Consider the following 13,474-nt stretch of genomic DNA (forward strand, 5'->3'; position numbering starts at 1 on the left):
TACCCCGTGTTCTGTCTGGTCCGCTTATCTGGCACCTGCAAGTCTGGCTAGTGCCTCCACGGTTCCGTGGGCATGGACTGCCCCCGCTAAGATAGTCGTGACAGGAAAGCTAAGCCGTTTTCAGGCTTGAATATCCGTTCTAGGACTAGTGCAGCCCCGTGAAAGTGGATACTGCTGGACGATGCACAGATATGCTCGATTAGTAGGTACGACGATATGCAACAGATATGATAGATCTGGAGCGGCCTATCCTGGTCTTTGAAGGCTATCCGTTGACTCGGAAGAAAAACAACCACCGCATCCATAGACGAGCAGAGTTTCCCACGCGAGGGTCGAGCAATGGAAACCGAATTGATCCACTCGGTCTAGGCTGCACTGTGCAGTTCATACCGAGGCACCCGAACCCGACTCTGATTGTTAAAAACGAGTAAGATACGGTCTGGGATTTTGGACCTGGTCGTATCCCCATCAGAGTTTCAACTCTCAGCCTTCTCATCATCAACCTTGGCCGATCTCGAGCACATCTAGTACACACAGACACACACACGATGGCCTCCCCTTTGACGACGCGACGTGTAGTCACTGGTCAGTTTGAAAACCCTTCCTTTTTTTAATACCACCATCCTAACCCTCTGGTACCTGTAGGACACACCCCAGATGGCAAATCCGTCATTGAATCAGACCGGATCCTAACATCCCTGAACCCAATCGACCAAAAGCCAGCCGAAGGCATTATTCCTGGCATCACGCAAATCCTCAAAACAGAAGGCTTTCCAGCCAAGGCTAATGGACCATTCTTTGATCCTTATGGTGCCAAGGGGGTTCCCTTGGTCGACGACTCGGGCGTCTTTGTCCGTATCATCCATTTTCCACCGATCGGCGAAGATCAGGAGGACAAACTCAATTTCAAGCACCGCACTCAGAGTGTCGATGTGGGATTGGTCCTCAGTGGCGAGATCCAAATGACTTTGGATGATGATGTCAAGACGATCCTTAAAGCTGGAGATACTGTCGTTCAGAGAGGAACGGTACATGTATGTCAAGACCGAAAGAAAAGAATTTCTCCCATGCTCCCATGATTTGATTGCTTGGCTGACTAACTGTCATGATTTGCTTTAGGAATGGAGGAACATCAGCAATGAATACTGCGTCATGTTGTTTGTCTTGGTGCCTTCGGACCCGATCAAGGTGCCACAGACCGGCGAGGTTTTGGAGCCAACGCCAATGCCGCTTTTGGAGGATTGAGTGAGGAGCTGGCGTTGATGAGCCTGGCCGTTCACATCTAACACCAGCACCGTAGAATGGGATATTGTGCCATGTATAGGGGGTAGACAGCAGTGGAAATTTGGCGAGGAAAATGGTATTCTTCAGGTTGACGATAAGCAAGACTCAATTAAGGACTCTCAGTTGTCGGACGCCAGGGGCTTTCCAACAACTTTCAAACTAGCTCCTTGGTACTCGGAGGCTCTGTTTACTCAGTAGACCAAGGATAAATTCTTGGAAAGGAATAGTAAGTAATAAGCGTCTGGGAAAATGGAGACAGACTCAGACAGCCGATGAGCTCAACAGACCATGTAACTAGGTGGAAACGAGCAGGCTTCTTAAGATGGATGCTTCTCATCCTCATGCTTTCTTGGGACATCTCTGCAAGCGTACGTGCAACACCCAGGGAGATTGAGTAGAGAGAACCCCGCCACTCTCCCAAATCCTTCTCCAATACGACGCCCATCAACGCGTCATCAGACGTCTTTCAAAACGCGCCTGAGCCAGCCAACCAAGACTTGGTTGAGGTAGACAGTTGCACCAACATGACAATGTGCTTCCGCAGATTCCTTTTCAGTAAACTTGACATACGTGGCCCTGGATCCCAGAGCATCAGCCAAGATCTGCGCCTGGGGTTTCTTGACCACGAAGATGTCACGTTCGGCATCGGCAACAAAGACCGGACATTGGATCTGATCCACGATTCCCTCGAGGGTCATTTTCTTTGCCGTTTGCAGTGCCTCGAAAGGGGGAGCAAGGAAAGCCCACTCAATCTGCTCCATGATCCAACGGAGATTGGTCGACTTGGTCATTGCTTCCTCCAAGCCTGCGGAAAACTCCTTTTCTGACCCTTGGTCCAGGTGCTGCAGCACTTCAGGCGGCATCATCTCCCCCAAACCGGCGTAGACGTCAAAGATGCCATCGACGCACATGACGGCGGCGAGGCGATGCTCGAAGCAAGCCGCTCGAGCTGCGAGGTAACCGCCCAGCGAATTGCCCAGCAGACAAATGCGCTTCTTGTCCACAAACTCAAGAGTCTCGACATAGTCGACGATAGGAGTGACCACCTTTTCCCAGTCGTGGAGGAAGCCCACCTTCTGTTGACGAGTCACGGTGGGCTGTCCTGGCCCTTCGAAGAGCACCACGTGGTATCCTCTCTCCACGATGGGCGCGCCGTGAAAATGGTACATCTCTTCCATGGACCCGTCCAGCCCATTGCAGACGAGTAGTACAGGGCGCGGTGTGTCGTCGGTGGACGCCCGAAAGACAATAATGGGTACTTCAAACCCATCGGCTTGCAGAGATCGTCGCTCAGGTGGGATGTCGAGCTTGCTGGTGGCCTTGTCGAAGTAATGGATCCACGACTCCCAGAGCGTGGTGTTGCGAGGATCGTCGGGGTTACCGTGTAGGAAGAACTCGGACGCAAACAGGTAGCGCGATGCTCGGAAGTACGCGTCGCGTAGAGTCACCCGGTCGTGTTCTTCTTCATTCTCCACGGTCGAGAGAACCCATTGAGCCATGGCGTAGAATTGTTCATACCAGCTGTCAAAATTGCCAGGCACCAGTCTTTGCGAGACTTTCAGCACCTCGGCCACATCTGCTCCGTAACATCTCGCCGAAGCAAGGATCCTAAGCAGTTCGAAATGGAAGTTGACGTCTTCGTTGAGTCGCAGCATGGTAGGCAATAAGTGATGACGGTGCACACGAACTTGGCTCTTCTCTTCCCATTTTTTGTCTCCCTTATCAGACACGGGTTCTTATACTATCACCACAATGCCGTGCTCCGCTGCCAGTCGGAGCAGTCCCCGCCCGAGACTTATCTCTGCATTGTTCAGATATACGCAGCCCAAAGATAGGCACTCGTAGCACTCCCCAGTGATTACCCCGGAGGAGACTAATTCATAATAGGGTTTGACTCACTGGATTGGATCTAGCGGGATCTGCTGAGGGGACGGCTGGGGAGGGCCACTGCATTTTGCGTGCACGGAGAGGATGATAAGAAGAAAGATAAGTCAGAGCCTCGCGGCCGAGGGATACTAGGCACACGTACCTGTCAGTGTCTTTACGATAGATACCTGCTAAGGTAATCCGGGCTGTAACTTACCTATATTGCCGAGCCGTCCCCCTTCATGACCCCTCCTCAGCTGCCAAGGCGCTGGCTGTCCTGAGGCTTGGTCCATGGAATCCCCGGATTTCCAGCACGCGCGCGTTCCACTTTTATGCACCCGCTCCCATGTCAGGGCGCTCGTTGGAACGGTCGCCTCTAAGTCTCAACAATCTCTACTGTTGAGCACGGCATAGACTGCTTAATGGCTTCGACGACGCGTACACCTCCTGCCACCGCCCCGTTGACATTCATCACCACAGACTCACGATGTCGGCTTGCCCAAGAGGCAATCAAGGTCCACATTTTAAGGCGGCGGCATCGCAAAGGAGACAAAGGTCGTTATCGCTACGATGATTGCGAGAGTGGCGGACAGGTTCATGTGTGGGAATCTGTTCCGTCTTCAGCACCGTCGAACTCGCCTAAGCCGACCAAAACCGAAAGGCCTAAGACGGACAACCAAGCCTCGAATTGGAATAGTACCCTCACGGTTATCAACGACGAACAGTTGATTAACCTGAAGAACCTCGGCAAGGTACTTGGAGACAGGGGCCCCTGCGAGCCACTCCAGGACCCGGTTGATCATTTAATTAGAAAGTGTACGTCGCTTGTTGCAAGCCCGAAGATGACCTTTGAGACTAACGATCCATATAGTCATCCATCGATGCAGGAGGTCGCGGGCAGCCGAAGAGTTCCTGAGCTGTTATCGACTATGTTCGGCGGCATTCAGTGCGTTCCTGGCAAATGAAACGCTTGTGTCCACGTATGAAAGGGGGACAGCCTCGTCATTAAGCGCAGTGGAACTGGAACAGTATGCACTGCAACAAGTGTCCCAACAGATATCGGCTTCCCCATCGGAGCCTGAATATGGCACGATCCTGGCCGCAGCCTTGCTGGCCAACCACAAGGAGCTCAAGGAGGAACACGCATTTGCTGATTGGCACTGGAACGCGCTCAAGCGAATGATCAGCCTCCGGGGCGGCGTCTATTGTCTTCGCGCACACGAAGAGCTCCATGCCCTGCTCTTTTGGCTGGACATCCTGGTTTGTAACGCCTTCCACTGTTCTCTCGGTCAGTTGTCGAGCGTACAAAGCTCCGAAGCAGCGTCTCGGGACAAAGACGAATTCGTTGAGCTATTCGGCCGCATTGCCGAACAATGTTCATGTCCGACCGCGAATCATTTTGGAAACATGGTCCTGATTTGCACGCTCAGGGCCCTGCATCAGCCAACCTTTATGCGAGACAAGTGTGCGCAGATCAAGTGGCGGCGCGCCAAGTTGGCATGTTCGATTCATTTGGCAGCTCTGCTCCTTCAGGATCAGACGGAGTCTGACTCCCGCGCGCGAACTGCCTTGATCAAGATCGAAGAGGAGGTTGTGCTACGTGAGAATACTTGCCAAGTATTGCCAGAGGAGCTGCTTCATATCATCCTCCGTGCAACGAACCAGGATGGTCTTTGCGAGTCGATATGGTACACTTCTCGCATCATGAACGTCGTCAAGCAGTTGCCTCTCGATACCCGCAACACATGCAACGATATTTTATCGGCGTTCCTTGGCCACGGGGACTCAATTGAGCCGGCGCTCGAGCGGTGGAGAGGTGTATCGACTGCCCTAGTACGGGGTGAGCCTCAATATAGCGATAAGGGCAGCTTGGCTGACGAGGAATTTCAACAAATTTACCAGATGGGATGAGAATGCCTCAGCGTGGTTTCCATCGTTGACCACGCGAGCTCATTTATGCCACGCCTGGGGGCCGCCTCTCTGAGCACCACTTCTCATATACAGTGCTGCGTTTAGCGGAGAATAGCGACTGGCATAGAATGATTACCTTCACAGATCTTGCACCCCAATACACTTCAACAACTCAGCTCGATGCAGTGGAGTGTGAACAACGATGCCAGTGGTCGTCGCGGTCTAGTATTAATCCGTACTAGCCCAGTGCAAACAGACCCTGCGGTGCCAAGAGCGAGATCGGCCGAAGGGATGAGCGGTGGCGCTGTTTCTCCGCAATGCGCTTGAGGCGGGCGGCGGCCATGAAGCATCTCGGCCAATAACCGGCGACGAAAAAAAATTGCCGTGGCCACGTCCGTCTCCGCGTCGGAGAGAGAAGGAAAAGAGGCGAGGACCAGGTCAATCGCATGCGCACACTCGAGTGACACCACTCACTGCGCACCCGTTGTTATTTCATCCAGATATTGGTAGTGAGGGCCAGAGTATCTGGTGATTTGTAGACCAACGAAACGTTCAGCTACGGTACCGTGGTGTACTACTAGTACTAGGAGATACTGTAGTTCTGGAGGTACTAATATTCCCGCTAGACACACCGCGATCTCTCCCACCACCGCAGAGCCAAACCTGCACACTCCTCCTCCCTCCACCCGCCGCCGCCGCCGCGACACGGGCACTGACTCATAATTCAATCTCGCCAATCCTCGTTCTCTTATTATACTCCAACCTCATTGTCGTTGTCTTTGTGTCTTCTCCAGACCATTAGACAACATGACGACCAGGATGATGCCCATGCGGACGGGCTCCTCAGCCCTTCGCTCGATATCGAGACGCAGACCCTCATGCTCCCAGTCCTTTACCACAACCACGCCCGCGGCAGCTTTGTCGCCCTACCGAAAATCCCCCAAATCCACCACCGACCTGTCGAGAAGACCTGCAACGACTGCTGCAGCTCCAGCACAGTATGTTCCGGAGTCAGAAGTCAAGGTTTTGAGAGTGCGGCTGCTAATCAACCCTCGTACAGAACCACCCGACCAACCCCCAGTCCCGCGTTCAACAATGACTACCGCCGAAATGAGCCCTCGCCGTTGGTCAACCGGCAGATGCCTGAGCTCGACGACTCGTTCGTCGGTCTCAGTGGAGGAGAGATCTTCCACGAGATGATGCTGCGGCAAGGTGTCAAACATATCTTTGGCTACCCTGGTGGTGCCATTCTCCCCGTATTCGATGCCATCTACAACTCAAAACACCTCGATTTCATCTTGCCCAAACACGAACAAGGCGCAGGACACATGGCGGAGGGCTATGCAAGAGCTTCTGGCAAACCTGGAGTCGTGCTGGTCACCTCCGGTCCGGGCGCTACCAATGTCATTACACCCATGCAGGATGCCCTTTCGGACGGCACTCCCATGGTGGTCTTCACCGGCCAGGTGCCCACCACGGCCATTGGCACCGACGCTTTCCAAGAAGCCGACGTGATTGGCATCTCCCGAGCGTGCACAAAGTGGAACGTCATGGTCAAGAACGTGGCCGAACTCCCTAAGAGGATCAAGGAGGCCTTCGAGATTGCCACCTCTGGTCGACCGGGCCCCGTCCTGGTAGATCTGCCCAAAGATGTCACGGCCGGCATTTTGAGGAGACCCATTCCTATGCAATCGACTCTGCCGTCCCACCCGTCCGCTGCCACCCTCGCGGCTCGAGAACTCTCTCGCAAACAGCTGGAGGGAACCATTTCTCGCGTGGCCGACCTCGTCAACATTGCCAAAAAGCCCGTCATCTACGCTGGGCAGGGCATTTTGGGAACGCCCGAGGGTCCTCAGCTCTTGAGAGAACTGGCCGACAAAGCCTCCATCCCCGTGACGACGACCTTACAGGGTCTGGGAGGATTCGATGAACTCGACCCGAAATCCTTACATATGCTCGGAATGCATGGCTCGGCGTATGCCAACATGGCCATGCAGGAGGCGGATCTCATCATCGCCTTGGGCGCCCGATTCGACGACCGTGTGACCCTCAACATTGCCGGGTTTGCACCCCAAGCCAAGGCGGCGGCCGCCGAAAAGCGTGGAGGTATTGTGCACTTCGAAATCATGCCTAAGAACATCAACAAAGTCGTTCAGGCCACGGAAGCCGTCGAAGGTGAGGTGGCCACCAACCTGGCCGAACTCATCCCCAAAGTCAAGCCCGTCAAGGACCGTCCGGAATGGTTTGCCCAGATCAAAGACTGGAAGGAGCGATTCCCACTTACCAGCTTCGAAAAGGGCACGCCGGACGGATTGATCAAGCCTCAGGAACTGATCATGAAACTCTCCGACATGACTGCGCACATGAAGCAAAAGACCATCATCGCCACCGGTGTAGGCCAGCATCAAATGTGGGCCGCCCAGCACTTCCGGTGGCGGCATCCACGGACCATGATCACCTCCGGTGGCTTGGGCACGATGGGCTTCGGTCTGCCCGCCGCCATTGGCGCGAAGGTGGCTCAACCGGACGCCTTGGTTATCGATATCGACGGCGACGCCTCGTTCAACATGACCTTGACTGAGCTGAGCAGCGCCAACCAATTCCAGATTGGCGTCAAAGTCATTATTCTCAACAACGACGAACAAGGCATGGTCACCCAGTGGCAGAGCTTGTTCTACGAGGATCGATTTGCCCATACTCACCAGAAGAACCCTGACTTTGTCAAACTGGCCGAGGCCATGGGTGTCCAGGCACGACGATGTGCCAAGCCTGCCGATGTGGAGGACAGCTTACAGTGGTTGATCAGCGGCAGTGGCGAAGGCCCGGCGCTTTTGGAGGTCTTGACAGACAAGAAGGTGCCTGTGTTGCCCATGGTTCCGGCTGGCAAGGCTTTGCATGAATTCCTGGTCTACGACGAAGGTATGTTGTAGCTTTACCCTGGGTTCGTTTGCTTGTTTGCTAACATCATTTTCACAGCCAAAGAAAAGGAACGGAGAGCTCTGATGAAGCAACGATCAGGACACTAAGTTTGTGTCCCGATACAGCTTCCGTTTTGCGGTCTACACCAAAATAACGGCGATTTTTGTACAGAACAGACGGTGTCCCTGTCCAGGACCCCCATCCTGAGGACCGTCTCATATCGCATCGAGTCGATGGAGGGTCAAATGGCGGACACCGATGGAATTATGGTGGATTTGTGTTAAAAGCAGTTTCAACAGCGATGTGTTTTGTGGCTTGAGCTTTGGCTTGCGAAAAGTCTAGTCCAGTCGGGTTTTTGTTTTTCAGGAGGATCGGTCAGATGATTGACCTGTGGTATGGAGGGTCGACTGACGTTTCCTCGCGGTGGATGACGATGCGTTGGTGCGCACTATTTTCTATCAGTACTATGCACACACACTGCCGGTTAATGACCCCTCCCTCGGTGAAGAAAGGGGTCTGCACAACTGAATGGAGATTGGCACAGACATTCGTGCTGACTGACAAATAAAGTTGTTATCACCGAGGCTTCTGATTTTTTCTATATTTGCTTCTAACGTCAATCCCGTGGCCATGTGCCAAACTGCGACGTGATCGATCAATGGCACCGTTGCAAAAGCACATAAAGAGTAGCCCGATTAGTCATCCTTGTCACGCTAGCCTCTTCGCGTATTCCTGATGTTTATTTCAACTATTTCTATACCTCTCCCTCCTCTAACCGCCCTAGCATCTCATCCCTGATCCTTGAGCTAGCTTTTACTATTCCTATTCCGTGCCCATCCAGGTACACAGCATCAGCTGAAACAAAGCAGACATCATGCACCAGTATGAACCTCACTGCAGGGGCAGTTGTAAGTCGGCCACGTATCGTTCCGACTCCGACTTCGACTTCGGCAATAAAATCCGCATATAAGCGGAGTTAATGGCGTCGGTTCGCAAGTTGAGAGCACAGTCCAGTCACGAACGGACTTTATCGTTTCGGGCAATATGTGGTAGGTTGGACACCTGGATTGGAGGGACAAGTCTATCATGACCAGAAGTGTACACTAAGTGTGAGTTTGACATATGCTCCAAGACTCTCCAAGAGTGAAAAGCAAAATAGGGACAGAGGGGAACCGGCGAATCTCCCGTACTCTTGCCGGATGGTAATCTAGCTGACTCTCTTCTGGTCTTCATTCTACTCGGAATATCAAACAACACCTGTCTTGGACGCGGTCTACCAGAGAAGAGTTGGAGAACGGCCCACTTGAAGTTATTCCCTGCGTGTTGTCCTGTTGTGATATCCACTGGGGTGGAAGCTGGAGACACCCGCAGGAACTATTGCTTGACTGTCTGTGCTTCGACCCTTGCGGCCCGAAACAACAATATCTGAACACTGGAGCCAGAGGCGTAACGGTAGTCATCGCGGGCTCTTCACCGAAGACCTACACCGAACGACCATGGCAGGTGTAAAGTATGCAAAGGATCAACCGGCAGGGTTCAAGAACCACGTGGAGAATATCGCCATTGTTGGGGTAAGTGGGTGATTTCTTGATTTCTTGATTTCTTACGCACTCTTACACTTCACCCTCGACTTATCTACCTCTATTCGCACGAGGAGGAGGGGAGAAGAGGGAATGAATATGACGATGACTGTGACCATCGGCCCGGACGAGAGTCTGTTATTCTGAGGATGGCGATTTATTCTTCTTCATCGTTGAGCAGTGTTTGTGCACCTCTTGTCTTTAATCGTCTTCATCCTACCCCACCCCCACACATACCACCAGCACTAAAAGACTTCCCTGTCTCTCTCGACCATCTAGGCCAGCGGACACATCGGGGCATTCATCGCGCACGAACTGCTGAAAACGAAAATCCACAAAGTCACGGCACTGACACGGGCGGAGAACAACAACACGAACAAATTCCCACCAGGCCTATCAATCATACCAGTCAACTACTCCGACCCATCCACACTCGTAAATGCGCTTCGCGGACAAGACGTCCTAATCATCACCATGTCCGCATTCGCACCTCGCGACACCGAGGCGAAACTAATCCAAGCAGCCGCGGACGCCGGTGTCCCCTGGGTAATGCCGAACGAATGGGGCCTAGACGGGCAATCGACAGATCTGGTGCGCGAAGCGATGACAGGACCAGGACGCGAAGCGGCTCGCAACCTCATCGCCTCGCTGGGCAAGAGCTCGTTTGTGTCTTTAGTCTGTGGCTTCTGGTACGAATTCAGCCTGGCGGGGCAGGAGATCCGGTTCGGGTTTGACTTCCCCAACCGCACCGTCACCTTCTACGATGACGGTCAAACCAAAATCAACGTCAGCACTTGGGCCCAATGTGGCAGGGCGGTGGCGAGGCTGTGGAGCCTGAAAATCATGCCTGACGACGAGAAGGATACTAGTCCTACGGTCTCAACGCACTTTCGCAATGGGTTCGTCTATATCTCGTCTTTCTTGCTCAGTCAGCGCGACATGTTTGAGTCCGTTTTACGTGTCACGGGCACCACTGAACAGGATTGGAAGATTCAGTATCAAGATGTCAAGCAGCGGTATCGAGAGGGCCTTGCGGCTTTTCAAAATGCCGGCGACATGATGGCCTGGGTGAAAGCCATGTATGCTCGCGATTTCTGGCCCGATGGCTCCGGCAATTACCAGGCTGTCAGAGGCCTACATAATCGACTCTTGGGCTTGCCGGACGAAGACCTCGATGAGAGGACAAAAGTCGCTATTGATATGGTCGAGAATGGTGATGATGCATGCAGGCCGAAGGATTGATTAATTTTTTTTCACAAAGTCTTAATGGACTTCACTCTCTCGTCCGTGCGTGTGCCAGCGCTGGCGTGTGCCGGTATTTATGAACTGAACAATTCGCAGCTACCGGTGGCAAACTATCTGGGCATGGCTTCTTGTAACAGTGGAATCTTGATACTGAAAAAGAAGAGACATTTGATAGACTGGTTCTGCGCAAGCATACCGAGTATGGTCCCGTATAGGGCGATAATGGAAGGTTGTGCAACCATTAAACTTTTGCTAAAGTCCACCCTATGGGTTTTCTAGAAATCGACCTCTCCGATTTATGAGTACGTGGCACTTCCATTTCTTTTCATGTCTTTACTTTGGCCCTTCTGGCAAACAGTCTAGTAAAGGAGCAAATCCGTCTATGGTCCGTCGGCTGACATCAGAGGATCTCCCATGATCTCATTTCTGCTGGCATTCTGGATTGCCTAGATCGGCCTGGAAAGCAGCGGTGTTGAACTCGGAATAGACACCATTGATCTGGAGCGTCGTCACATTGACGTCGAAGTTGATGAGTCCCTTGATTTCGTACTGGTTGCTTCCGATGCCTGAAGCGTTCCATCTCCAGGATATGCTGTCGCAGTTGTGGAAGGTGGCGAGCGTCTCAACAACCGGGAGTGGTGGAGTCACGAACTGCGAGGCGATAAAGGCTTCTTTGCTGGGGTAGGCGAGTTGGCCAAGCTAAGAATCCGTAATTGCAATGGTTAGCCCGTGTATTGGTGTCATAACTCTTATGTGACCGGAACAGAGCTTTGGCTGGCGTAGGATGTATAATCCTCGCCAAAGGGAGAGGGAGTGGAGCGCAATGCGCTGTGTATAGTTATCCGTGACTTACTGGTCGCTGGGATAGAGTGTTGATGGAATCCGAAGACACAAAGAACGCGTCCGACAGAATGGTGTTTGCAGTGATGTTGAAATCCGGACCGCCAGGATGCTCGAGGAGGTAGGTGTATCCGTTTATGAGGTACGCGACTCCGGTGTCATTCAGGCAAGAGTGCCTATTGCCAGGCCAATCGCTCCATGGCCGCCCAGCTTGCGCCAGAGCGCTGCCGGCCAGCATGGTGAACGTGGTTGCCAGGAAGAACGGGACGTGCATCTTGCTGGGAGTACGAGATGACAGGTTGGGGCTAACACAAGATTCTTTCTCTTGGAATGGATTGAACGTTGATTCGTATTTGTGGTGGAACAAAGTAGACAGCAAGTGAATGAAGATAACAAGTAGTTTGATACAGAGTCACAAGAGCGGGTCTTCAATGAATGATCTCCGTCGTTGCTTCCCTTTAAGTGATTCGAGAAGTGAAAACTGCTCACCTTGAATTTCGGCAATGCTGCCTTCACGACATTTTATAGCAGCGGTAGTATGCGGGCATTATTTCCTAATTATAGGCCGGTCACCACATCTTCCAGGAATCAAAACAATAAACCCGACATTGAGGAGGTTGGCAACAACAAAAACAGTCAATGATAGCATTTTTCCAATCATATGCAGATCTTCGATGACGCGTTGATTTTGGTGTAGAGCTGCAACTGCCAGGGAGCCTGGTTAGATTCTGTAACCGACATTCGCTGGGACAAGTAAGAACAATCGAACAGGTCGATCTGCGAATTCAAGGGGCAAACGGCATCCAAGGACGTCCGAGCTCCCGTCGGCAAGTACCCAATCCAGAGCGTCCATCAAAAAGACATGGAATCCCGGATTCGCCGATTCGGTCCTGGCAACCGTTATGTACGAATCAGCCGTCTAAAATATTCTGAAAGTCGGCCAGTCCAACGTGCCAGCTTCGCATAGTGGTGCAGTGGACACGGATTTGGTTGAGTACGGTGGAAGGTATACTCCATGTACTTTGATCGTATACCAGTTTGGTGGATATACTTGTAACCTTCAGTTCTTCTCTGGAAAGCGGAAGATAAATTAAGCTCGGCAAAGGTTTGAACTACGGACCGGACACGGCAACTAGGCTTCATTCGGGCGTCTACCAACTCGAAACATCAACTTCAAATCGGAGACTTTCAAACCACGATGCAGGGGAATTTTTCTCCGAACGCTCGTGCAGTAGTCCGTGGCCCAAGCCGTTTCTTCTTCGATGCGAATATTGAAATTTCGTGGACGGCCAATCGCTCAGGGGAAAGTGTGCGATCCATCAGAATCTCATGAGAGCAAGTTACTCTTGGCACTAGAACATGGAAGGGCAGCAGAGGTGATTTAAGACTGTCATTAGGCGGGAATCTTGATACTCATGTTCGTCTCCAAGGGACTTCTATCACTGTAGAGCGAATATTAGCTCCTCCGGAGCTCGGGGAGAAAAGGCCGCTAGACGCCTGGACGGATTGGCGCCCACTGTTTCATTCGGAACCGTGGAAGAGCCTCTTCTCTCCTACACGGCCAGCCGATACACTGACCGATTTCAGCTCTCGGTGGGAAGGACAGGCAAGACAGCGTAGCAAGAGGGGTTGAGTGCGTCCACTATGGGGATGTCGCCTCACCATCCAGACTTGAAGCATGCGTTAGTATGCCAGCCATCAGCATTGATCCACCAACCTTTGTTCCTGTACATCAGACAGAGCTCTAATGAAAGTAGAACTTTTAAGATGTTGACATCTTCAAGTACAGTGCAGAACACGTGCCGTCACGTGAAAGACCCTTCTCCGGA

At 52.4% G+C, this 13,474-nt stretch overlaps 6 protein-coding genes across 7 annotated transcripts; 4 read left to right on the top strand and 2 right to left on the bottom strand.

The window, feature by feature from the left end:
- Positions 1–212: 212 nt before the first annotated feature.
- HMPREF1120_02013 lies at positions 213–5,638 on the bottom strand. Of its 2 annotated transcripts, none has more exons than XM_009156045.1 (3): positions 5,050–5,638; positions 3,368–4,980; positions 213–3,299 (listed from the first exon to the last, which is right to left on the bottom strand). In XM_009156045.1, exon 3 carries the CDS (start codon positions 2,937–2,939, stop codon positions 1,740–1,742), a length of 1,200 nt encoding a protein of 399 aa, XP_009154293.1. In that variant the 5' UTR covers positions 2,940–3,299; positions 3,368–4,980; positions 5,050–5,638; the 3' UTR covers positions 213–1,739. The 2 variants fall into 2 exon arrangements, with proteins under 2 accessions (XP_009154293.1, XP_009154292.1); XM_009156044.1 differs by having other exon boundaries at positions 5,029–5,638.
- On the top strand, positions 549–1,245 carry HMPREF1120_02014 (uncharacterized protein; the record flags this gene model as incomplete). Its single annotated transcript, XM_009156046.1, has 3 exons — positions 549–585; positions 646–1,034; positions 1,120–1,245. 3 exons carry the CDS (start codon positions 549–551, stop codon positions 1,243–1,245), a joined length of 552 nt encoding a protein of 183 aa, XP_009154294.1.
- On the top strand, positions 3,573–5,061 carry HMPREF1120_02015 (uncharacterized protein; the record flags this gene model as incomplete). Its single annotated transcript, XM_009156047.1, has 2 exons — positions 3,573–3,966; positions 4,022–5,061. 2 exons carry the CDS (start codon positions 3,573–3,575, stop codon positions 5,059–5,061), a joined length of 1,434 nt encoding a protein of 477 aa, XP_009154295.1.
- Positions 5,639–5,868: 230 nt separating the features above from the next.
- HMPREF1120_02016 (acetolactate synthase I/II/III large subunit) lies at positions 5,869–8,087 on the top strand (the record flags this gene model as incomplete). Its single annotated transcript, XM_009156048.1, has 3 exons — positions 5,869–6,059; positions 6,122–7,980; positions 8,038–8,087. 3 exons carry the CDS (start codon positions 5,869–5,871, stop codon positions 8,085–8,087), a joined length of 2,100 nt encoding a protein of 699 aa, XP_009154296.1.
- A 1,389-nt stretch (positions 8,088–9,476) lies between these two features.
- Positions 9,477–10,802, top strand: HMPREF1120_02017 (isoflavone reductase (CipA); the record flags this gene model as incomplete). The annotated part of the gene is made up of 2 exons (XM_009156049.1): positions 9,477–9,551; positions 9,840–10,802. The coding sequence occupies 2 exons, from the start codon at positions 9,477–9,479 to the stop codon at positions 10,800–10,802; spliced, it is 1,038 nt and encodes a 345-aa protein (XP_009154297.1).
- On the bottom strand, positions 10,796–12,699 carry HMPREF1120_02018 (uncharacterized protein). Its single transcript, XM_009156050.1, has 2 exons — positions 11,659–12,699; positions 10,796–11,504 (listed from the first exon to the last, which is right to left on the bottom strand). The coding sequence occupies exons 1-2, from the start codon at positions 11,917–11,919 to the stop codon at positions 11,226–11,228; spliced, it is 540 nt and encodes a 179-aa protein (XP_009154298.1). The 5' UTR covers positions 11,920–12,699; the 3' UTR covers positions 10,796–11,225.
- Positions 12,700–13,474: the final 775 nt, after the last annotated feature.

The sequence above is a fragment of the Exophiala dermatitidis genome, assembly GCF_000230625.1.
Source record: "Exophiala dermatitidis NIH/UT8656 unplaced genomic scaffold supercont1.2, whole genome shotgun sequence".
Lineage (NCBI taxonomy): Eukaryota > Fungi > Ascomycota > Eurotiomycetes > Chaetothyriales > Herpotrichiellaceae > Exophiala > Exophiala dermatitidis.

Coding starts and splice junctions, on each gene's coding strand:
- HMPREF1120_02018 (XM_009156050.1), bottom strand. CDS start 11,919: ATGCACGTCCCGTTCTTCCTGGCAACCACGTTCACCATGCTGGCCGGC. Junction 11,505..11,658: donor ACACTCTATCCCAGCGACCA/GTAAGTCACGGA, acceptor ACGGATTCTTAG/CTTGGCCAACTCGCCTACCC.
- HMPREF1120_02013 (XM_009156045.1), bottom strand. CDS start 2,939: ATGCTGCGACTCAACGAAGACGTCAACTTCCATTTCGAACTGCTTAGG.